Here is a 25,409-nt window from a genome sequence, read left to right on the forward strand (position 1 = left end):
CCCCCCCCCCCCCCCTCCCTGTTTGAATTCCCCGCTGATATGAAGTTGAAGATCTGGAACAAATGTCTACGGCAAGTCCGATGTTCCAAGCCAAAACGCATGGTTTTCTTAGAGACAACACATACCCAATTCAGATTCACCGAACAATTAAATGAATAAAAACACCATATTTACAGTCTTGTCGGAACTTTTACAGCATGCCATCTAAATATTCATACAGAGCTTTTGTTTTGCAACAGAACTCCATATAGAAAACGTATTAGAAGATCAAATCAAGTTCGACTAATGGCGAGAGACACCCAAAATACAGCACTGCGTTTGTCACGGTTGTCATCTTTATGATTCATTCTTTTGTTTTTCAAACCCACATCTTTTTTTCTTTTTTTAATTCTGTAATTCTAACAGAAAGAATCTCTACTGAACATTTGTTTAGGCCCTTAAAAACTCTTATTTACACCAAGTGTTTTGCAGCTTCAAGTCTGAGTGTATATAATGTATCGCAAGATTTAGATTGTGTTCATGATTAAACGAATCACTCGGCACATCACTTCTATTTATTCTAGGTAATGTCGCAGTCTCATTTGGCAATGATTTGCTTGCAGGCAATGCATTGCTTTTACTTTTGGATACAGAGGAAAGCAAATCCACATCGCTGTGTTGTCGTTCACAATGGTGTGATTTGGTTTATTAGTTCCTCACTTTCTACAGATGATGTATATAATATGTGGATTCTGAATGAGACGCAGTGGTACGAGAAGCAGCTATGGCACAGGGCAGAATGTGTGTTTGCGTCTGAATTACGGTTTCATGGCTTACTTGCTCCATTTAGCATCCAAACTTTATAAGAGCCAAAAAAAAAAGCTATTTAAAAGATTGTTCGTCTCATATGTACAACTTGCTTTTAACCTCCACAGACGAGCTCTTAGCATTATCCCATGTCTCTTACATTGGTATGAAGGCATTTCAAACGATCGTGTTCGCAGTTGTTGCCTCGGTAGAGTATTGCTGTACAGCACTAGTGAAGAAGTCTAACAAAACGCTTCATTTCTATACAAAACTATCCTGTGCTTTCCGAATATATACAGCTAGATGGTTATAGTACGCGTTTGAGAGATCTCAAGTATGTGATCTTTACATTTATTCTGTAACAGACTTTGTGCCAAAGAGGAAATGCCATGGACTGCAGTTTTACCAGGAAACCCACGATTCCCAGAATGCACTGGATGGAGCGTATAGAGGATAATGAGGCAAAGGCGTTACAAATCAAATCGAGTCTAAACGTATGACAATGTATCTGAGCTATACACTGTTTCAAGCCACGTTAAAGTCTTTTCTGTGAAGTGGGACTCCTTTTCAAGTGTGCAAAAATACTTTAAGACGTAACTTGGAAAATGAACCATTTTGTTGGTGGTTTTAAAGATCACGTTTGAATTCAGTTCCTAAAAGTTTAATATGCTTTTGTAAGACCTTTATATTTGTATCGGGTAGTTTTGTTTGCATTTTGAATTTGAATATACATATATATATCTCTATTTTTCCTGCTTTTATAAAATGACACATGATGATGAACCATCAACAATCTATATATATATATATATTTATTTATTTATTTATTTTCATATTCCTTTCTCTTTTCTAGAATATCTTATTTAATTTGAGATCAAGTTGCATTATGCTCTTGTAAACAAACAGGCTTCAGGGGTTTGCCAGCCGTCGTCGTTTGTTCTCTGACAGTCAGTCTCTTTCTCTGCGCTCGCTCTTTCTCGCTCTCATTGAAGCAGGGCCCTGATTTGTTTAGAGGTGCTGTCATCATTTAAATGTCTTGTTGTATACCTGGATGAAAGAAATAAGCTTTCAGGTCATGCATGTTCTACACACATTTTAGTTTTTTATCCATGTGCAGTTGGGAGGTGTTGTATTGCACACTCACCTCAGTGCATTCAACAGTCCCTCCACGCTGTTCGAAGGCTGCTCTTTCAACACCTTGATGCAGCCCTTCATCTGCAAATGCACACACACATGCATGCAAAAATACAACTTTAAAAGAAAGGTCACCGCTTTCTGTCCCTCACCCCTGACTGTGATCATGGACACCCACCCACACACCCAAAAAAAAGCATACGTGAATGACCACAAACCCCTCTAGCGCTGCTCTAGATTTAGAAATACTACAATGTGTGGCGATACTAGGTAGAATCACCCAGGCTTCTCGTCTATAAAATGAAGAAATAGGTCTCATATGACCAATAAACACCATAAAAGTAGGCCACATGACCTGAGTGCCATAAGTCACACAATAGATTTTGTTAAAAAGAAGTCTCTTTTTGTGCTGCATTTATTTGATCAAAAATACAGTAAAACTATTACTATTGTGAAATGTTAATACAATTTAAAGCAGCTGTTTTCTATTTTAATACATCTTCAATTGTAATTTATTCCTGTGGTTCTTGTTTTCAGTGTTGAAAAGTTATGCTGCTTACTATTGTTGTGGAAACCATGAAACGCTACTTTTTTTTAATTTAAAGACATTTATAATGTTACAAAAGACTTACATTGCAAATATGCTGTTCACTGAACTTTTTATCAAATAATCCTGAAAAAGAAATACCACAAAACTTTTTTCAACATTGAAAATAAGAACCATTATTAATAATTGAGCCCCGATAATTGAGCAGCAAATCAGCATATTAGAATGATTTCCGAAGGATCATGTAACATGATGCTGAAAATTCAGCTTTACCATTACATAACTAAAATCACACAAAAGCTATAATACAACTATGGCCATTCTTCTCAATCATTTTCTGTAAAGGTGAGCATATTTTATGCAGTCCTCATTCACTTTCATTACATGGAAAAGAGTGGATAATCTGTCTAACATCATATATTTCTGCAGAAGAAATAAAGTCATACAGGTTTGGAACAACATGAGGGTGAGGAAATGATTTCAGGGTGAACTGCGGAATTAAGAAAGTATAAAATATATTCACAGAAACATGCAGAAGTTGCATTTGACTGTAGACAATTTAGCCACATTTAGATGTATTAATTTTACTGCATATTAGACACTACCAGATAAAAACATTAGATAAAAACTAATGATACTACGCTTCACTTTTACAAGCCGCAAACCAACTAATCCGAACTGATTGCACTATATTTTCACACTTTTTTTTATGTAAAATCATTTTCTAACTGTTTTAAATTCATTTTAAATAAGTAAATATTTTAATAATTTTTAAAGTTTTTAAATGGCTTGTTTTCTTCTTTTTTTTCTTCATTATTATTTTACTTTCTTTTATGTAAAGCACTTTGAATTACCATTGTGTACGAAATGTGCTATATAAATAACCTTGCCTTGCCTTGGTCCAGATTTTCCCAGTTCATCACATTAACTGTGAATGTGATCCACTAACATCCAGAAAGTGTCTAGATACCGGTATATTTTTTTTCAACAGTACAATGTTACTATATAATGTGAATTAGTTTGCTAAAAAAATAAATGACACTGAATTTGATATTTTGTTATAGTACAATGACCAAGTTGTGGATGAAGTGTCCAAATACTTTTTGGGTCCAGTGTACCTGAAACTAATAAAGCATTCTTACGTCAATCTTGGAGGTCTTGGCAAAGGCACCCACTGGATGAACATGGTCATAAAGGATGATGACGCCCACCATCACGCGCATACAGAACAGCATGGTGTCTGTGTTAGTAAAACGGCACCGGTACTCCCTATGGACAGGAAATAGTGATCACTTTAAGCAAAACTGAATGGATTCTGGATAACTGACATATGAAATGTTCAAATAATCATATAGTTTTATTGAAAAGACGTTGAATCAGATGAACTTACGGAGTCTCCAACATAACACGGCACACGCAGGCCATAGTGCTCAGGCAATCTGTGGTGTCCTCAATTGGCAAAGTCTTGTTCTGCAACATGCATAGAAGTGAACACCGGTAAGAGCCTCTAGAGGGCAACGACATTTCTGTTTTCTCCATTTCACAGGAAGTCAAATGGTTGGAAAAATACCTATATTGAACAAGTCAAAACTGTCATTCAAATGTATTTGGATATAATATCTGAAAGTAAAAACTTTAAACTAATACGAGCTAATTTTTCCCCATTTTTCTTTCTATATTCCCCTGACATTGACATATTTGGATATATGTAGGCTACTCTTCATTTAAGGGAAAGTTCACCCAAAAATGAAAATGCTGTCATCATTTGCCATTGCCTTCATATAGTATGAAAAAACTACTGTGGAAGTCAATAGCTACAGTCAACCGTTTAGTTACCAATATCCTTTAAAATATCTTCTTTTGTGTTCAACTCACAGGTTTGGAACAACGTGATAAGTTTTTTTTTTTTAACTATCCCACATTTGCAGAAGATTGGGTGAAATCATGAATTACCTCAGATACAAACTTAGTCGTGGCGTTGCTCAGAGTTTTGAGCATGGGTGTGGCTTCGGCGTAGAAGAGCGACATCCGATTGGCCATTTCATTATTCACTTCATTCTCAGCTTCTAACTGTAATGCAAGTGTAAAATATCGGGTCACATGATTAAGCTTTTTCTTAGGTAACACATTAACCTTCCTATACAAATGCACTCTCTGCTCAGTCGATTATAATCACTTTGATGTGTTTCTTTTTAAAGGCATGCACACTAACAATGATTAGCTCAAACTGTTGGTTGCTCATACATGCATTACACTATAAAACTGCGTCATGAGGCAGATCACATGAGCTTCACTCTGCATTTGAACTTGTTCACATTCTTAACAAGCTTTGTCATTCAAACGAAGTTCCCAACTTTAATTGGAAATTTATGACTTCTTTTGTCGGAGTGAATGCTCTTATTTCAGTTTTTCTGCTTCAGAATTTCATTTTTAATTCAGTGTGAATTACCACTTGCCATTTCTTTGTACCGTTTGTGAATCTTGTTTTCTACAGCAAATTATATTCAGTGTAGTAATATCAAGTTCAGCAGATTGTGAACTTACCTGCTGGTTGTTCAGCCGATTTCTGCTGATGGTCCTCCTATAGTAACTAAAGTCATTCTGTATGGCTGGATTTGTCATCTAGTAAAGACAGGATTCAGAAATGTCAAAAGCGTCTTCAGTGTAGATTATTAAAGGGGCTTGACTGAGTGCAGATCTAAATAGTTTAGATGAACACATGAAATCAAAGTGAATAATGTGTGAGAAATGCTCACCTTGAGCTCATCAAAGCTGAGAGTGAAGTGTAGAATCTCTGCGAACTGTTTGGCGAGGGCCTGCTCTCTCTCCAGATGCTGCATGGGAGCGTAAGGTGGGCTAGTGAGGGCCTCCAAAAGACTGCGCAGGGCGTTCTCTGCAAACACATGTTGATTACAGATTTGATGGTCCCTTACGTATTATAATCATTTTTCTGCTACAATTTGTCTTTTCATATTCATTCACAGTGAATGCTGTTGTCACCCCTCAAGATTTTCGAAGCCTTTAATCATCAGTTTCACCCCCACACACACCTCTGGCCTTTAATCTGATTTGTAATCCACACGGCGTACCTGCTTAATGTATCAAAAGTGCAGCACTGCAATATGTGTATTTGCTCTGCATGGTTACCAGCACAACAGTTACCATTGTATCTGCCTCTTTTGTATTTTTGTAATTGCTGCAGTTTCTGGTAAGAACCTGTGATCCCGTCAGTGTTGCCTGGATACTAGAGAACGTTGGAATGACTTCTAACTGCAGTATATGACTATGATCATTAATGCATGTTTCTGGCTGCTTTTAAAACTCATTTAATAACCAAACTCCAAACCGATGTATTAATAGGGAATAAAATTACCTGCAGGCTCTAAGCTATCCCAGTTATTACATGGTGTTAATACAATTTTATATTTAATATTACATCCTTTTTTTTTTTTTAAATAACCCATTGTATTATTGTTGTTGCTGTAGAATGTTCAGTTTTGTAATCACAGGAATAACTGTTTAAATAATATTTTTATACTTCTATTTTATTGTAAATACAGCCAAGTTACTTTTTCTATGGTTACGTTTCAGTGTGTGCTTTAACTGGATATTTCTGAGGTTCTAGTCATCCATCAAAGATTGCAATAAATAAATGAAATTCTCCCAGGTCATATTACAATATATGACAACTATGAAAGCAGGATCAGGATGTTTAATCATCCAGTATAATCATCATTATACAATTTTTTTTTTTTTAAATGACCACTCAGCAGTATTGAATCAAGTATTCCAGAGAGACATTTCATAAGCAGTGCTAATGCAGTTGTATCAATATTATCACTGCATTAACATTATCATAGTGAATTCATGCTGCAGGTCTGCGCTGTACTGTTTAAAGCTGTTTCCTGTTTGCCGTCTAGAAGACGTACTGTACAGCTTCACCGTCAGAGCTAAGCCATGTCTGAATGTCATTAGTATGCCTAAGCATGTCTCCAGAGGAGCTATCCTTTTTCTCTCATCAAATATGCAGCAGTCCTACTATAAATAAGAAGCTGATATGTTTTATCTGGAGGCCTACCGAGAAACCTGACTCTATCAGCCAGGGTCCAGATATTGCGGATAGCAGGATGTGTTGAGGAGGGTGGGGCCTCTTTTTACCTTTCAGGGAAAAAGCTTATCTGCATGTTATCTGTCTGGCCAGAGATCTGTGTTTCTTCACTAGTCAGCACTGCTGTGAAAAAAGAGGCAGCTGATCGACTATTGCAAACCATAAACTGAATTGTCAGCGTGCATGGGAGGCAGAAACACAGCCTCCTCTACGCTCTGCTGCCGCAGTTGCCATGCCAACTCTTTACGAGGTCAGCTGCAGAGGAGGACAGAAACGGATGCTTGCAGCACTCGTTGTACACACGGTCAGTGCGTTGGACGACTCGTGCACGCAAGGCCCATTACATGAATTTAAAAGAAGACAATTGGAAAACAACGGCCACCCACTTACCTAGCCTGAGAGAAAATTCGTAGAATCTCTTGAGCTTGGCCACTAGGGGGCAGACTGCATTCCAGGCTTTCTCCTGCAACTGGAGGTCATTGGGGTTCTGGATCGCCTGGAGGGAAGGACGAGCGAGAACAACTGAAAACACAGCCTTCATTTACACCGACTATAAAACTCAAGGTCATCTGTAGACTTTAAATGAACTTGCATTGTGCCATTTATTCAGCAATGTGAAACATTCACAGCTGAATAACTACTGCACATTTGCTGTTTATGGACCAGAATGATTGAAAACTGCTCAAACCTTATGCTTTATTAATGCCTAGGTGCTTTATAACAGGTGAATTGACTCCTGGCTCAGGATGAATAAATATCAGTGGATCTTTCTATGGTACGCATCACTATTATTCTAGTTCTGGGTTGTAACCCAGACAAAATACTCAAAATGTATGTTTTTTCACTAAATTAAAAGAGTGAAAAACTCTACTGGTACATACATATTTGAAAAAAATTAATACTTTTATTCAGCACGAATGCATTTAATTGGTAAATGGTGAAAGTAAAGACATTTATAAAGTTACAAATGACTTCTATCTCAAATAAATGCTATTCTTTCTAATCTTTTGATTTAATTGGAAAAGGTTACTTTGGATTAGTTTTTAGCTGCAGTGTTCGGTTTTCTTGCTTTAACTGGGTACTTTTGAGCTTCTAGTCATCTATCAAAGATTTTATGCTCACCATGCATGAAAGTAGCATCAGTGTATTGTAATGTATGATGGTGAAATATCCAGTTTAACACTCATTATACAAAACTATATGATCACTCAATGACATTATTGAATTAAGTATTCCAGAGAGATATTTCATATGCAGTGTTAATGCAGTTTTAAAGAAATGAATTTCTTTTAAAGAAATTAATACTTTTATTCAGTAAGGATGCATTAAGTTGGTCAAAGGGGGAAAAAAATTTTAGCCTACAACGTTACAAATAACTTCTATCTTAGATATAAACTGTTCCTTTTTTATCTTTATACTGATTGAAAAAGAATCTTGAAACAATGTATCACAGCTTCCACAGAAATATAAAGGCGCACAACTGTATTCAACATTGATAATAATAAATGTTTCAGCAGCAAATCATCATTAGAATGATTTCATTAGAATGATCGCGTTACACAGAAGAGTGCAGTAATGATGCTGAAAACTTAGCTTTGCATCACCGCAATAAATTGCATTTTTAAGTATATTCACCTAGAAAACATTTGTTTTAAACAAAAATATTTCACAATATTAAGGTTTCCGCTGCATTTTAAATTATTGAAAATTTTGAATGATAGTGTAAGCTATATTAAAATAGGGTTATTTCATATTGATATTACTGTTTTACAGTATGACAAATGACAGTTTTTATCTATTTATCTAATTTTTCATTAGTGATTTGCACTGACCACAACAATTGTACTATACATGCATGATATATCATAACATGCAGCTTTTAGATAAGACATGTTCAGTTTATTTTCAAACAAGGCTTACAATATTATACTGGAAGATGATAAATGGACAATATTTTGACTTGGATGAGTAAGCAACCACCCAGAGCAATCTAGCATTGTAGCAGCAGGTTTTGCAAAGGTAAGCACAGCTAATAAATGTAAAAATAGCCCCACCTCTCTTATTTCTTGTCCTGCTCCATTGTAAGACTGTAACTCCGCCAGTATCCCATGGGCCTCTTCCAGCACGGCACTAACCTGATTCCACACGGCTGTCTCTGCCTCTGTGGGCTGAGCATCTGAGGGCAGAAGTCAGAAACAGTTGGTCAGAATGTGACAGATATATATATATATATATATATATATATACATATGCCTAAAATATACACTGTCCTCTTTCAGTTCTTTGGCCAACCCGAGTTATGGATCACCTTTGTCACACTATCACACTGATATCATTTCTTCTTGTCTTGATGGGTTTTGTTTTGGATATGTTACATCAAAAAAACTGGACCAATAATTACAAGAAAGTTTCATGGTGTGAGTTAATTTGGTGCTAACATTGGATCTTCTTTTGGCACCCAGAGGGGGAAAGCGCTTTCCAACGAGCTTTGAAAGATAGGATGCATAAATCCATATGGATTAATCTGGTAATGATGATGGTGTTATTGTGAGTCGGAAGTACATGAGGAGGATTTGGGTTCTGTCAGTGTGTGTCAGGATTTCTTAGGGCTGATATTAACAGCTCCGGTGGGAAATGTCGATGAAAGGCCACGGCCAATGAAGCAGCTCCATATGGAGTCGCTGGCGAGGCTGGGATGGGTTTAAAGAGTTGTGTCAGCTTCCAACACAGCAAGCATCAGGCATTTGATTAATAAGCTGATGATAGCAGGCAGGAAAGCAAACTGAATTTCATCCTCTGGTGGACGTCTCTATTTAGCCTTCGGTTTTTAACCACATGATACGCAATACATCCAAACAGTGTCCAAAAAGCTGATAAAAACATCACAATAATCCACAAGTAATCCACACAACTTCAGTCAATCAATTAATGTCTTATGAAGTGAAAAGCTGTGTGTTTGTAAGAAATAAATCAATTATTAAGATGGTTTTTGTTTTCATAACATTTCTTTCACCTTTTTTTTTTTTTTTTTTTGGTTTAGGCTTTTTTACTGAACGGAGGTAATTGTGGATTATTATTAAGATTGCTCAAGCCTCTGTATGGTAAGTGATCTGTGAAGCAGGCCTGATTTACAAGCACACTTTATCTTGCATCCAAGCAGAGGGGCTGTAATGTATATACAAGCAGTTAACCCTGTCAGAGCTTCTTGATGCATTTTCTCTGTCAGTGTTTGACTGAATACACACATAGCTGTTTGTGCTATCAGCTGAGCAAACATACTTCAGTACAAACAAACACACTCTAAGCTTCAGTGTAATTGCCAATGGCTCCTCCCATTCATGTCACCTCCGGGTCTGTTTGCTTATCCTGCCCGTGATCTTCAAAGAACAGAGTCGGAAGACAGGCTACAGTAGCAATGTGATGTTTGCTTTCCCTTTTGCACACTTTTATTGTGCACCACACACACCTTTTGGTTAATCACATTTATCAGAGCCTCAAAGCCTGTTTCCATGCCACTTGTGTCTTGTATTTGAGATATTGGCTTTTTATGAATGCCATTAGTGGCACACTAACCCCATTTCAGAACTGAGGAAATGTAAACCAGTGCGGTGTGTAACAGGTGATCATTGTTTCGCTATCACAAAATCACAAAGTACAGATCAGGAGAGTGGCTGCTGTCCTTTTTTTTTTTTTTTTTTGCTTGATTTCAACATTTTGATATTACTACTTTATATTATGCAAATTCTTAGAGGAAGGGCAGCCTACATTTGATGTTATAGACTGGACAACAACTACTCTAAGTCTTCCGGGTTCTCACACTTTCAGGGACAGGAGTTTTATTTCCTCCATAAAAAAGGAGATGTTAGGCATGTAGCTGTTAGAGGTGTCATAAAAGAAAGGAGGGAGAGATGTGCTTAGGTAAGGGTTAAAAGGGAACATGACATCAGAGAAAAAGGAAATTGAGGCTCCCCTTTCAATAGGCAGCTTCCATTCCCACTTCCTTAAATCCTCAGACTGGTTAATAATGCATTCACATTATGCACACACACACACACACATCCAGATGCACAGGACACACAGGAACAGATTATGGAGCCAACACACTTTACAAGTCTGCAAAGGTTTTGGCAAAAAAAAAAAAAAAAGAGATAAGGTAAGTGTTATGTGATTATGCTTTCCATCCCACTCTAACTGCAAAAAACACAAAAAAAAGCATGGCATTCGTACAACAACCTTTGGTTCAGCGAATCATAAGCGACCTGGAGAGGAGCGCAAAAAAAGTCATGTCACAAATCGAGGTCACCGAAAAACCCTTGAATACCAGGCATTGATTCACAAACAGAGGGATGGCGGAGAAAAGGAAGTGAAAATGTAGAGGATAGCTAATGAGGAGGAACTGTGATCAAACGGGAAAGAAAAGCAAACTCAAAACATAAGAAGCTGATGGTCTCACGTTCAAAGTCAAGGAAAACTATTGGGCCATGCTCAAACTCGGTGCAAGCCAGCAGTTTCAGGAGATTTCCCATGATCCCCCTGGAACAGAGAGAAGGGAGATGCACGTGGGTCATGGGAGATGTGGCAGACGTGTGTCTGGTGTTGGGTGTGTGTTCGTGTGAATGTGCGTGGAGTCTGGGATGGGGGTCGGGCGTATAGGGTGTGGGGGATGGCCTTAAGGTGTGGAGATTCACGGGTGATGTTCATATGGTCACACTGAAACTCTTCCTTTCTGCTCTCTTTCTATACATGAATGGAAACGAGTGAACACAATTGTAAAGAGACCAAAAAAAAACTTCAGTCTGTCTTAATCCACCTAGAGGATGCGTCTACACCTGCTCAACCCTGATACCTCCATCTCCAATCACACACACATACACACATTCGAACACATGTACACACACCATACACCAGCGAAAAACTTACTTTCAAAATCCAGGAAAAAATGAGGACAGTTCTCTAAATCCTTGCCAAGGACCTTAATGAGGTTCCCCATGGCCGGCAAACCTGGGCAAGGAAGACAAATACATACAGTACAAAGAAATACAACCTAGATGATACTCATTAGCAAGACTTCAGTGTTTATTTTCACTGCAAAAACACTGGATTTTGTCATATGCTGTGACAAGAGCTAGACTGTACATTGCATAAAGCTGAAAAAAGCTGCTAGTTTTTTCATAGGGTAGACTGTAATAAAAGAGGCTGTTTGGGTCTGAAATAATTCAATAGAATAACCCTTCTGACAAAGTGCTGTAACACTGCTGTAATACAATGTTTGTTGTGGAGACAGAAAAAGAAATACTTTTTAGAATCAATTTTCCTTTCTTTTCTTCATTATATCAGTGTGGTAAAAATGAATGGATGCTTTTAAAGATGTGAATATTATGTTGTTTGTTGCAATGCAGCATTTAAATATAATACAGGAAAAGAGCAGAAATAACCCAGAGATCATGACACAAATAGCACAAGCAGAAACAAACACCTTTTGGTGGTGATCTAGCATCGTGTGACTTGAGATGTACAGTAACTATAAATAATGGCTAGGTATTATTAAATGAACTCACATTAACACTGTGTAGTAGCACATAGCTGAGGTCTGCCTGTCCTAACCAGCTGTGACTTAACGTTTATGGCAAATCTTCCTGTCCATACTGAAAGTGAAATTGCTATGTGTCATGACACTTTTATAGCTAATCAGTTATTATGAAGTGGAATTTTGGACCAATGAGATTTCACTATGGGCGGGGCTAACCAGCTCAACAAAACATAAATAGAAACTAAATGATTGACAAAAACTCTGATTTGCTTAGAATAAATGTTTTTGCTGCTCGTCGCTTTATTGCATTGCATTTGGTTGGAATATAATGTTGCACCATCAACATAACCATTTCGTTTGTTAAATCAGTTTGCATGCTTTTAATATCAACTGCAGTTGGCAATGGACACCAAATGGTGCAAATAAAAGCTTGCAATAGAGGAACAATTCTGGACAGACTAGTATATAGAAACGTTCAAGAAATAAAATAGCTGGATTATCCTGGCACTGATGATAACGCAAAACCTATCATGGCATTTCCCAAGACACACAAATGCGCATATTGGCAGTCTTTGAAATAAAAATCTGGCTGTTACATATCTAGGCTTTTAAATCTTTCATTAAAAAAAAAAAATGCATTTAGCAGACGCTTTTATCCAAAGCGACTTATAGTGCATTCAGGCTAACATTTTTTACCTAACATGTTCCCTGGGAATTGAACCCACAACCTTTTACGCTGCTAACGCAATGCTCTACCACTGAGCCACAGGAACACTAATAAAATCTCATATAAAGCCATATCCTTCGCTTATGGCACACAACACAAAGATGGCTCCTCTCAGCCTGTTTATCACTTAAGAGGCAATATATATCCCCCTCTGCCTGTCTCCTGGCAACCACCAGTAGAGCCCTGTTTCCATGGCTGGACCACATTGCCTCTCCCGCCTTTACTCTCTCTATCTGAGGCTTTCATCATCTACCAGCCAAATCCTAGTCTAATGTATATGACAGTCTTTCTGTCTCTCTGTGTCTATCTATCTATCTATCTATCTATCTATCTATCTATCTATCTATCTATCTATCTATCTATCTATCTATCTATCTATCTATCTATCTATCTATCTATCTATCTATCTGTCTCTATCTGTTTGTCTGTCTGTCTAGTGTTATCCCTTGTGCCTCATTCCAACAGAAGCTCTAACGTAAACCTCAGATCCATCAATCTTTTGTCTCCCCAAAGCTCTCACTGAAATACTCAAACTGTCAACCAATAATAAATCTTCCGTATCTGTCACGTCAACAAAAAGCATGCATCTTGACACATATGACTGTCCTTTACTTACCAGCCAACAAATGTTTGCCTTCCTTCTTCCGACTTCCCTTAATAAAGCCTCACTGTGCTAGTCCTCTCAGTTTTCGAGTCTGTTCCTCCGCTGTACTCCTCCTCCAGAGCTGTCCCTGAACCCAGCTGTGAAGAGTCAGTCTTAATGCGGCTGGTGCCGTAGAGCCCCACAGAAACCCTCTCAGCCTTACCAACAGTCCCCTCTGCAGCTCTGCGTTCAACATCGCTCTGCTCTTTTCACACTTCTCTTTTCTGACAGCTATTTAAAGGCAGGGCTTAATTTAAAAGAGCCTGTTGAAACTGTTTCTCCGTGGTACCACTATACATGTATGCTTGGTTTAGATGGGGTGAGAGGTTAGAGAGCTGCTGGCTTATACTAGTGCAGCGGTTTACCGATAGCTTGACCTTTCCAATTGCAGTTTCCTGTGTACAAAACATATCCTCTACTGAATTTAGAATTAAACAGCCATCGATTTGTGCTCTGTAGTAAAAGAAAGTACCTAATATTTTGTAGTTTTTGCTATTTTCTGGTTTAAAATGATCAGTGATATAAAATTTATTGTTTGGGCTAAAGTGGAAAAAAGGAAATTCATTAAAGCAGACTTTGTAGAACTAAACATTGAGAACAGAGCCCCAGTGTATTTCGTTATAAGGAATTGACCCTGGTGGCAGCTTGTTGGGCCAATCGAAATGGATCGCAACTGTCTGAGACAGAAACTAGAGCAAAACCTTGTGCTTACACAGCATTATCACACTGTCCCTTTCTGACTCGCTCAGACTGGTCCAGACCTGACCTAGGAAATGCATATTTATTGTAATGCCACATGCAGGATGTTGCATAACTTTAACACTAAAGCTTTTGTCTCAAATATCTGTTGGCTTCATTACTGTGTAAAGATATGAATGGCAGACTGCACTAAATAAGCATGGCTTCAAAGATGGAAGCTAAAATCTATAAATGTTTCTGCATGGCATCTGTTCATAGGCTATTTTTGATTGGAGTTGTGACACTGTTTGTGTTGAAACCGATGAGAAAATCTGCGCCATCACAAAGTGGGCAGACAGAATGCAGTTGCTTTTAGACACTTTTTTGCCTTTTATTTTCACATATTTTTCTCATGCATGGTGCCATATGGCATGACGAATATGGACAAATTATTTTTATTCCATACCTTTGCTTGCGATTTTCCTCACGGAGCACTTCACTGCATCAAATGAGAGCCTGTAATTTTCTCCTGCAGTATCACAGCATCAGCCTCCGCTACCTGAAAGAGAGAACGAGAAATAAAGAGAAGGTCAGATTAACAAAAAAATGCAAACAACAAGGCATCACATTTTTCCTGCCAAAATCTCTCCATATGTTTTGACATTTTTGCTTCAGAGATAATTAAGCCTTTTAGGATTTTCTTTTCTATTAATGACTTTATTTTCATGCAAACCTCATCAAATCCTCATTACTGTTAAAAAAAAGCACAAACAATTTATTTTGATTTTGATTCAGAGAACAAGATTAGTGCAACCCATCAGTGCAAAAATACATATAATACCAACTGTGAAGCACTTATTGAGAATAATAGGACTAATGGAGTAATTTGAAAGAAATTTGTCTGAATGAAGAAAATTATAATGGTTCTGTAGGCTAGGAGTACTTATTTTCTTTAGGCAAAACATGAGTCTTTGTTAAATATTTGTTACCTGCACAGTGTAATAACAGGTCACTGAGATGTATATTAATTTGATCACAAATCTTAATGTTGGGTTATGGATGTGCTTACATACAGTGGCTTGTTTTAAAGCAGTCAGTCAGGAAGATAATATAGTGATAAATCTCTGGGGAGGGATTCATGGGATACATTCGACAGGTCACAATCTGATTCATTTCTTGAGTGGCACGGACAGCCACCAATCTATCATCACACACACACACACACACACACACACACACACACACACACACACACAGTATCACCCTCCAAATAAGGAGGCATGTAAAGAGTTAGCTCAATGCATTATGCAGCAATGTCCCTCATAAATCTGAGGCAGTGTGCAGCATCATGCAGCACACAAAGCAATCTGCTCACTGCAGTGACTTTATGACTGATATGATCTTTATTCATCTAGAATAACATCTTGGGATCATTTACCACACTAACATGACTCAGGATCAGTTCTACTGTAGTTCCACTGAAGTGTGTTCATTTTAGATGTTAACATACACAGCTTAATGTGCAGAGACTAACAAGTATACAATTTGTAGGATAATTTCACCTACAAATGTAAACACTATGTATATGTCATTGAATCTACCAATTAAATTACTCTTTACTGTAAGAAATAAATAATGAGGTACACTGATTATGAAAATGTTTACACTACCGTTCAAATGTTTGGGTCGGTAAAACTATTTGAAAGAAGACTCTAATGCTCACCAAGGCTGCATTTATTTGATCAGAAATATAGTAAAAACAGTAATATTGTGTAATATAAATGCTATGGTAGTTAACTAAAATTAAAAGTGAAACTAAAATTAAAACCATAATAAAACCACATTTTTTTTTTTCATTTTAATAGCTTAACTTGATGCACTAAACAACTAAAACTTAAATTAATAATGTATAATAATAATAAAAACACTCTCTAAACTAAAAATGACAAAACTTAAAATTGTCCTTAAAGTCACTTTTGAATAATTTAATGCTGATAAAGTATAACCATTAGTCTATAACCAGCAGTTATTACTTTATAAATGGTACACATGGGCGTAGAATACGTAGAATGGTAGTGTATAACAATATGTTTCTCTTCAGAAGTCACTAGCAATATATAAAGTGCTAGATGCATGCTGTGGAGATTCACTCCAGTCCAGTGGAGCTGAATTCACTGCAGCATTAAGAGACTTCAGACTTATTGACTGTGCAGAGGTCATCCAGGGTCACAGGGGCCAAGAAATGTCTTCGAGAGCATACCTAGTGCATAGATCAAGCCTGTCCAACCCCCAGAAGAAGAAGAGTGTTTAAATATCAAAGGACAATGTTGTAAAGATTTACAATATATGTCTGACTGATGTTCATGTCACAGTGAACAAAACACAAGGTCAAGCATTTCTTAATGAACTTTGACCTTTGCCAGCAACATCCTAACAATGTTGCGGCAGGACACGGTCACTTCAAAAGGACTTTATCTAAAGGACTTGCATTACAATAAAGAGCTCTCTGAGAAACTGCAACAGATGTTCTCTTCTGCATTCACTCTTTACAGAAAGCTCTTAAAGTAGTTTGGGCCGTTTAAACCCCATTTATAGTTCCACTTGCACTAATGCCACATTTATTTTTGTTTTATGAAGCAGGAATTAGTGAGAATAGACTCTACACTGTTTAAATGAGCACTTTTTTAATGAAAATACCCCAACACAGTGGCTCATGAAACATGACCAGAAAAACTGAAATCTCATTTACAATCAGACTGCACTTTCAAAAAAAAAAAAGGTGCTAAATTAGGAGAACAACAACTAGCCACGGGGTAAGTACCCTTAAAGGAAGAACTTTGTACCTTATCTAACCTTTTAAAGGTGTAAAGATGTAAGATGTAATCTCAAACCTTTTAGGGTTAAATAAGACATAACATTGCCCCTTTAAGGGTACTGGCAGTGACAAGCTGTTGTATTTAGAATGGTACAAAAACACATTGGTGGAGCATTTGTTCTGCAAATATTGTAGGCCCTATAAATTGCTTCTGATATTCCTCATTTGTAAGTAAAAGCATCTACATGAATAAATGTAAATACATGAATAGGTACAATGTTTCTATTCAAAATATTGTCACAATGTACATTCAGGCTTAATGTGAATAGGTTTTAAGTATGTGAAAATACTTTTTGCAAATTAGAGTCAAACTACAGTAAAAGCCTCCAAGCCAACACATTATTAACCTTGAATGAGGCACCTGTTTGATCGGGATGTGCTTTTAGAAGGGGCGTCTTTTATTTAGGATTTTAATTCATAAAGGTATTATATATGGGTATGGGATAAACTAGTCCACATTATTTTATCTGTCTTTATCAAAAATGGCTGCTAAAATGATTAGAAACATGCAAACATGTTTTGAAAGCACTTTCAGACTGAGATATTTACAAGAATAATGAGAGTGTATATGGATAGTGGAGAGAAATAGCTTTTTCACTTTTATTGTCAAGTTTTCTTAAATTTTATTCTTAGATCTTTTTTCTTAGAAAATAATGAAATTTTTACAATACTGTATTAGCAGAGATATATGAATGAATATTAAAGAAATAATAGGCCACCTAAGTGTATTGTAAGTAGACATAATAATGTCCATTTAAAATTTATATTTTAATGTACATTTTGAAGTACATAACTACATTTCATTGGATTTGTTGACTAACATACTAAAGCCCATGTAATGTACTTGATTATAATTTTATCAGTGCAAGTCAAGATTCCATTTAAAGTTAATATAATTTAAATGTAATTAATTACAACTTAATCATTTCAAATGTGTAATCAAAAACATAATTAAATGAACAATATAAAAGTTTCATAAGAAATGGGAATTAAGTACATTTTATATTTTAGTGTAACATAAATCCTTGTCAGTACATTCAACGTTACCATATTTTAAATACAGTAGAATTATGAAATTACATATAAACATGTTCTTAAGTCCTGGGTGAGAAAAACATTGTAAAGGCTGATTGCATTTAATATAACTTGCATCTAAACGGTAAGACATTTAGGACACACTTTATTTTAAGGTCCAGTTCTCCCTATTAACAAACCATTAACTACAACTTTTGCCTCAATGAACTCCTAATTTGCTGCCTATTAATAGTTAGTAAGGTGTTAGGGATATAGAATATGGTCATGCAGAATATGTGCATTAAAAGTACTAATAAACAGCTAATATGCTAATAATAGGTATGCTAATAAGCAACTAGCTAATAGTGAGAATCGGTTTCTTATACTTAAGTGTTACTGAAATTTTCATTTATTTACAATTAACATACAAGTAAGTGTCCAAAAGCATCGCATTAAAAGTACTGTGTGCTTAAGTGTACTTCTATTTCACAAGGAAATTCAGGGAACTTCTTTTTCACTTTGCCTGTCCCTCTCACTTCCTGTCTATGACATGTCCAGCTTTTTTTAATGAGCATCATTATAGCTTCTACAGTGTGTGGAGATAGCATTAGCCAAGCATGGCAGGTCCTCAAAGAGAAATGGGTATTGACAGCGGGCTTGCCTCCGGGGCTTGATGGGAGATGGCAGTGTCAGTGCCGGATGAAGCTAATGAATGGAAACCCAATGCTACAGATGACAGGGTTGAGGATGCTCGGCCATCATCGGCCCCTTGTCACCTACACCAATATTAGAGAATAGCAAAACGTGCTAGTGCAGGAAGCGGGAAGAGGAGAGAGAAAGAAGGGAACAATTCTCCACCGCCACCCCTCCCCCATGCTCCCTCCATCCACATCGCTGGAGGAAAAAAGGCTGAGACCGGAGAATAACACACAGGGCAATTGCAAATTAGCATTGTGTGCCTTTGCTCAAGGGCTGACAAAAGATAAGAATCAGAGAATCTTTCATAGTTTTGCTCATTTCCTTCTGATGAGTGGAATTAACTATAGCACAAAATGAACCTTTAGATTTTGGAATTTTCCGATGAATTACATTTGAAGGACCTTATTAGCAAAACGCAATGCAAAACAATGAGCAAACAACAAACCAACTGTCAGGGAATGGATAAATGGATTCCACTGTTTTGCTTCATTGTCTCCTTAATAGAAATACTGCAGCAATATCCAGATCCATAATAACCAAATTCTACCCTCAGGCTCATTTTTATCTTGTTTTTAAAAATCAGAACATCCCCTGAGAGTACATGATGTGTTTAATAGCAGTTTAGTCAGCAAAACACCAGGAAGCATCATTAATAGAGTGACCATTTGCACAAAGGCACGTGCCCTATGTACTGTGGTATTGCTGTCTTCCCCCCTTTCTGAAGGGAAAACAAAAGACGCTACTGCCATTGGGGTGATTGAGCTATTCTGGCAGGTCATCAAACCTAAACCCAATTGCACTGAGGTCTACCTGCCAGTTTGTGTCTGTTTTACCCATGTCTCACTCCCCGTGTGGAACACACCTGCTCAAGGTCAGGGAGCAAAACCAGGTGCTAAATATAGCAAGAACGCTTGCAATCTCCTTGGAATAAATCACACGTGTTTGTTTGATGTCTTCGTTCAGAACCATTCTAGAAAGACTAACATGAATTTCCAGCGCCCAAAGCTGTTATGCTGGTGGACTGAAGAAGTCTTGCTGGGACATCAGCACACTAGCATCTTGTCCTGAGGACCAGCATCCAAAAAACATATGATAGTGACCAGCTATGTGGGTCCTTTCATCAGGGTTGCCATGCTCATCAAAAGGTTTTTGCAGTATTCAAAACAGAAGAAATATTAATTCTGAAGTAGTGACTTTGCTTGAAGATCTACCCTTCACATTAATACCATAATTGTAAGTAGTTGTATTTTATTAATTAGTAAGTACGTTTATTTATTTATAATTTTCATGCACCACTGTATATGAAATTTGGGTTACACTTTTTTACAATAAGGTCCCATGTTAAAGCGTTTACTAATAACCATGAGCAATACATTGGTTGCAGTATTTATTAATCTTTGTTAATGTAAGTTCATACAAATACAATTGTTCCCTAGTTCATGTTAGCTCAGGTCCATTAAATAATATAATAATAGAACCATGTTTATGTCTGCAGACATAACTTTTGATTTTAATAATGTATTAGTAAATGTTGAAATGAATATTAAATACAGGCAAGATTAAAAAAATGCTTTATAAGTATTTTTCATTGTTAGTTCATGTAAACTACTGTAATTAACTAAAGCATTATCGAAATTTGCTATGTAAATAAAATCGCCTTGCCAAAATATTTTAGAATGTAACATACAAAAATGTACTTAAAGTCAGGCACTGATATTTATTATTAACATGTTGCCTATTCCTTGTATTAATTAAGCGTTTTTTATTAAACCAATGTTATTGCACAAAACAAATATTTATCCTCATTCCAAGTGAACCTCGTTTAATGCTGTCTAGGTCATATGCTTTTGATCTTGGGTTGTTTTGTTCAAGTTTTATTTTTTTTTTCAAAATTGTGACGTACTCTGTGAATGTTTTATTTGCCTTTTCCTAAGTGACAGAAAAATGTACACCAAAAAAGCAGTGTGGTTGGATGCAGAGCTCAATCACAGAGATGCTTTTGATCCCCATAACTAATGGAAATTTCAACATGACCCAGTTTAAAAACTTGTGTCTTTGGAGCGAGGATATTTGGGTTTGTGTTAACTTGCTCCTCAAGCTTCTGATTGCTCATCAAAGCATTTGGTGGGAAGTCTTTTAGCAACTTTCCTGCTCTCGCTGGTCTGATTTTGCAGGGCAGATAGACAGATAAAAGAGGATGAGAACCCGGTATCAGCTCCACCATCACTCACTTTGCCTCTGCTCCACAGAGCCTGTCTGCCAAATGAAAAGTCTCAGTCTTGTTTTAATCCTACATTTTTGTTATTCTGTCTGTTAAGTGAAGCTACATAGTTGAAGCTTAATCATTTTAGTATTATAATTCATGCAAGACTGTTCCACTTTCAATTTTTCGAACAAATTTTGATGGTTTTGGACATACAGTACCTCTGCAAATCTCTCATATTTTCCAAATGTGGTGACGCACTGATAATAAAATGCATACAAAAGCATAAAATGGTCTCAGAGACTATCCACTGTCATCTAGACACATCATGCCCTTCTGAAAGAGATCGGTGAGTCTGCAGCAGTGAAAAGTGTCTGGCCTGTGCATGCTATGGGTGCGTCTCACATAGCGCTGTCTCAGCCGTTGCTCTCGCCACAGGCCTGTAGGAAATCAAAATGTGGACACAGGTCGCCGTGACCTTATATAGTATCTGTAACCATTTCCTGTGACAGTTGTTCTGAGAAATGTACATATAGTGTAGCTACTTTTTGTATGTATGTAAGAAAATGGAGTTTAATTTATGTGAAGGATTAGTGCCAAAAAACGCACTTGAAGCGAGACACTGATCGTGAAAATGGCAAAATCAATCATAATTACACTCCTTACAGTTAAACACATTGAGGGTAAATTAAGTTGCAAATTCGTTCAATTAATTATAGGTGTTAAAGAAAGTTTGATAAAAAGCCTGAACTCGTTTAGTGAGATACATTTTTAAGCTTCCTTTTGAAACTTCATTAATATGCCATAAGATCCATTGGCTCAGACACGCTATTTAAAACAGTATGTGTGTCTTTACACTTTACAATTGCTCTGTAATCCCTCATCTTTTAAATGGAAATGTCTTTTCAACTTAAGTTAGTGGTGTAGCCATTAATCCAGCAATTTCATAGCACACAGGTTATCAGTTGACTGGATTTGGTTAGATTTGATTCATTAGTATTATCAGGTCGTTTTAAATTAGCCTTGCGTTTTACTGAGGTTTCAAATTTAATCCATTACGCCGCTTATAAAAGATGTCAGCATTCTCATGGAGATAAATGGCACCAAGCTGAAGATCGCAGAGCAAGGTGTTCCTTTCAAGTCATGATGTATTTCATATACACAAAGAAGGAGTGTTTTTGTCCATACAATGAAAGTCAATGGTTGTCTGAGCTCCAACGTTCTTGAAAACTTATTCTCTTGTGTTTTGCAGAAGATAAAATGTCATGTACACCATTTTAGAGTACTGCTGTGCCCCAGTAAAATATTAATTAATTATAATATGACAATGAAGATTATTGTATACTGACCTGAGAATAATTCTTCTGATAATATAATAGTAGTGTTAAGCGATTTAGAATCAGAACTATAATGCCAGATTCACAAATGACTCACTCTGCTGATCAAATTATTTGTGATTCATTTGGAATCATTAATTTACTCAAACACTGATTTGTTTGTCACACATTTTTATTTTGTTGTTTTCCATTGTAGACCGCAATGCTTGTAAATGTATTGTTTGTCGATGATGAAGCAGCTCTTTAATGCACGCACAGCTTTAAATATGCACTGCAGGTTTAGACCATTTATATCCATAACAGCATTTAATAAGATTTTGAAAATATGGGCAAATTTTATTTTCTGCTCATTTGAGAATATGGGCAGAAAATATGGGGGCCTGGCTGTGCCACAGTACTGATGAAATGAAATGCCCCTGGGAATGAACGTGAGGGTAAACGATACAAATTATGTCAGAACTTTCATTTTTGGATGGACTGCGCCTTTATGTACCACAAAAATAAGTTTTTGGTGTTCTACACATTATTTGGCCTTTGAGCTTGATACATATGCATTATAATGCACGTATGGGTCAGGCTGCAGCAGTGATGGTGGAAGCTTGTCCCAAGGTTAGCAAAGACATTTCAACCCCCTCCTCTCCTGATTCCCACGCTCTGTGAATGTCCAGCTTCAGGCCACTTCAGGCCTGAGACACACATGACATGCCAAACTCTTTACCCTGACCCACTTAAAGTACAGCACATATGCATATTGCTCATGTGGAAGGTGGGGGTCAGAATCACTGCCACCAGTACAGGACCAGAAATCACAAATCAGCAGAGAGAAGACCCCTGAGAATGGTAAGCTACTATATAAAGCTTTAATGATTATTCTTTCTTACTGCAAGTAGATTTTTATACAATTTATCTGAAATAGGAAGACAACAAAGAGAAACCGATTGGTGCTATTCATCTAACCTTATTGTGACAAAGAAGCGATAAAGAGATGCGTGATGGAGACGAGGTTCAGACGGTCTCTGACACAGAGGTAGAAAGATGGAAAGGAAGAAATGCAGACAGGCATGTTTCCATGGGCAAAGGGGAAAGATTTGGGATGAGAAACTTGCATCATTGGCTGCAGCCAATCAGAGGCCTCATATAAAATGTTCAAAGGGAGTGTCCTAGCAACAGACAAGTAAATACATTTTCAGCCTCAGATTGATTATATATAAAGGTAAAGCATATATTTGTGATAAACTGATATGTGTATGGTGCTGACACCAACTAATGAGGTATATAATAATTTGATGGTCGAATTTCAAAACTTTTTTTTTATAAAGCATTTTCGATCATTTCTAGAAGTAATAAAATATATATATATATATATATATATATATATATATATATTCATATATATTTATTTGCATTCATTTTGAGTAGATTACACGTCAAATTTGGTGTGGTTCGAGTTCTTTTTAAGAACACAAATCTTTAGTACTTGTGCAAAAGGAACAATGATTTTATATAATGACTAAAAACGAAAGCTCACCACCCTCGCAAATTCATTACCAGTAAATGACAGATTTTGTAGCCACCCAACCTGATTTTTTCTTGACATGTCAGGGGTCTGGCAACCAAAAGCATTCATATCATGACATGCATGACCAGACTTCATATTTTAGGGCTTCATTCATACATCCACCTCTCTCTTCCCCCCTCAGGTGTGAATTTCCTCTCCCATGTACACAAGAGCGAGCGAGGATCGAAAAAAGGAGTGGTTCGTCTCTCCATTCATGGTTTCATTCATTTCTCTCAGCCCTTCACATACTACATGTTTTTGGCTACAACAATGCACAAGCATGTACACATACAACTGCATGCAGCCTAATTAGCCCTGTGTGGTTTCTGGTTTGCACCGAAATGCCTGTGCAAATGCCAACTGGGAATAAAATGTATTGTAAATGTAAATTTCTATGAAGATCAAGCTATCACTTCGCTTAAAGAGAAAGAAAACACTTGTACAGTGCGCCTGACTATTTGCCCATAACGTCTCCTTATGCCCCACTGGCCTCAGTTAATGTGAGAGGATGTGTATTGATTAGGCTAATAGGTGTGTTAATTTAATTAGCTTTACTAAAGCAGACGGTTAGTTCTACAGGACGTGTACCAGTGTGTGTGAATAGGCTGCCATGTGCTGCAGTGAAAGAGGACGAGCCCCAGTTGACCGATCATGGGGTTGAGAAAGTAGAACACCCCTTTCCCTCTCTCCTCCAATCCCTCGCTTTTTCTTCTTCCGCACCCAGCCGGCTGCGACGGATGCCGGTACAGCATCACCTAGGTATCGCGCTAGCCTCTCTCTCTCTACTCAAGCAATTAGAATGAATGAAGCAGAAATGAGATACAACAAGGCTGACACACACAAAAAGCAGGAAACAGAAATAGTTAGCGTGCCCGCTTACCGGCTCGGCGTGTTTCAGGGAGGTAACAGCGGTCCAGCTCTCTCCACAGGCAAAAGGAAGAAGAGAATGGATGGAGGGAATAAAACAAAACAGAATAAAAAGGGGGGAAAGAGCAGGGCCAGGGACAACACTCCGTTATCCCAGGGAGCTGAGACTGTGGGTTTCCCTAAACGCACGGCTAGTGTCTGCTTAAACCACAGGCTCACGCTGAGTGTGTGCGTCTCCTTCTCTCTCTCTCTCTCTCTCTCTCTCTCTCCCTTGCTCGCTCGCTCACATTCAGGCACCAAATGGTCTCTCTCTGCTTTCAAGACAGTCCTGCCTAGCAGCTGCTCATCTATGAGAAATAGAACGCTCTGTTCCTCTCTCTCTTTCTCTCTCTCACAAAGACCTCCACTAGCCTCTCCCCGTCACACCCCTCCCCCCAACTAACAACTGACTGCTGGTGTAGGTCTGGGGTTGGGGGGTGGGGGGGGTGGAGTGTGTGAGTATGCGAGCGGACCGTTATGTTTGTTTGTGTATGTAAGGGTGGGGGATTTAACCCTTCTCCTTCAGGCTGCAATAGCAGGTGTGTGTGTGTGTGTGTGTGTGTGTGTGTGTGTGTGTGTGTGTGTGTGTGTGTGTGTGTGTGTGTGTGTGTGTGTGTGTTTGTGTGTCTGTGGGTGACATGGACATGGTCCCTCTGAGAAGGTG

General features: G+C 37.5%; 1 protein-coding gene across 4 annotated transcripts; it reads right to left on the bottom strand.

Moving 5' to 3' along the window:
- Nucleotides 1–25,034, bottom strand: LOC132145523 (CYFIP-related Rac1 interactor A-like). Of its 4 annotated transcripts, XM_059556623.1 has the most exons (13): nt 24,720–25,034; nt 14,620–14,712; nt 11,496–11,576; nt 11,029–11,108; nt 8,630–8,751; nt 6,966–7,071; nt 5,224–5,360; nt 5,012–5,089; nt 4,421–4,537; nt 3,858–3,937; nt 3,610–3,736; nt 1,931–2,001; nt 1–1,833 (listed from the first exon to the last, which is right to left on the bottom strand). In XM_059556623.1, exons 4-13 carry the CDS (start codon nt 11,099–11,101, stop codon nt 1,770–1,772), a joined length of 975 nt encoding a protein of 324 aa, XP_059412606.1. In that variant the 5' UTR covers nt 11,102–11,108; nt 11,496–11,576; nt 14,620–14,712; nt 24,720–25,034; the 3' UTR covers nt 1–1,769. The 4 variants fall into 4 exon arrangements, with proteins under 4 accessions (XP_059412606.1, XP_059412607.1, XP_059412608.1 ...); XM_059556624.1 differs by lacking the exon at nt 11,496–11,576; XM_059556625.1 differs by lacking the exon at nt 11,029–11,108 and having other exon boundaries at nt 2–1,833; nt 24,720–25,032.
- Between the last annotated feature and the right edge of the window lie 375 nt (nt 25,035–25,409).

This window comes from Carassius carassius, chromosome 8 (assembly GCF_963082965.1).
Source record: "Carassius carassius chromosome 8, fCarCar2.1, whole genome shotgun sequence".
Lineage (NCBI taxonomy): Eukaryota > Metazoa > Chordata > Actinopteri > Cypriniformes > Cyprinidae > Carassius > Carassius carassius.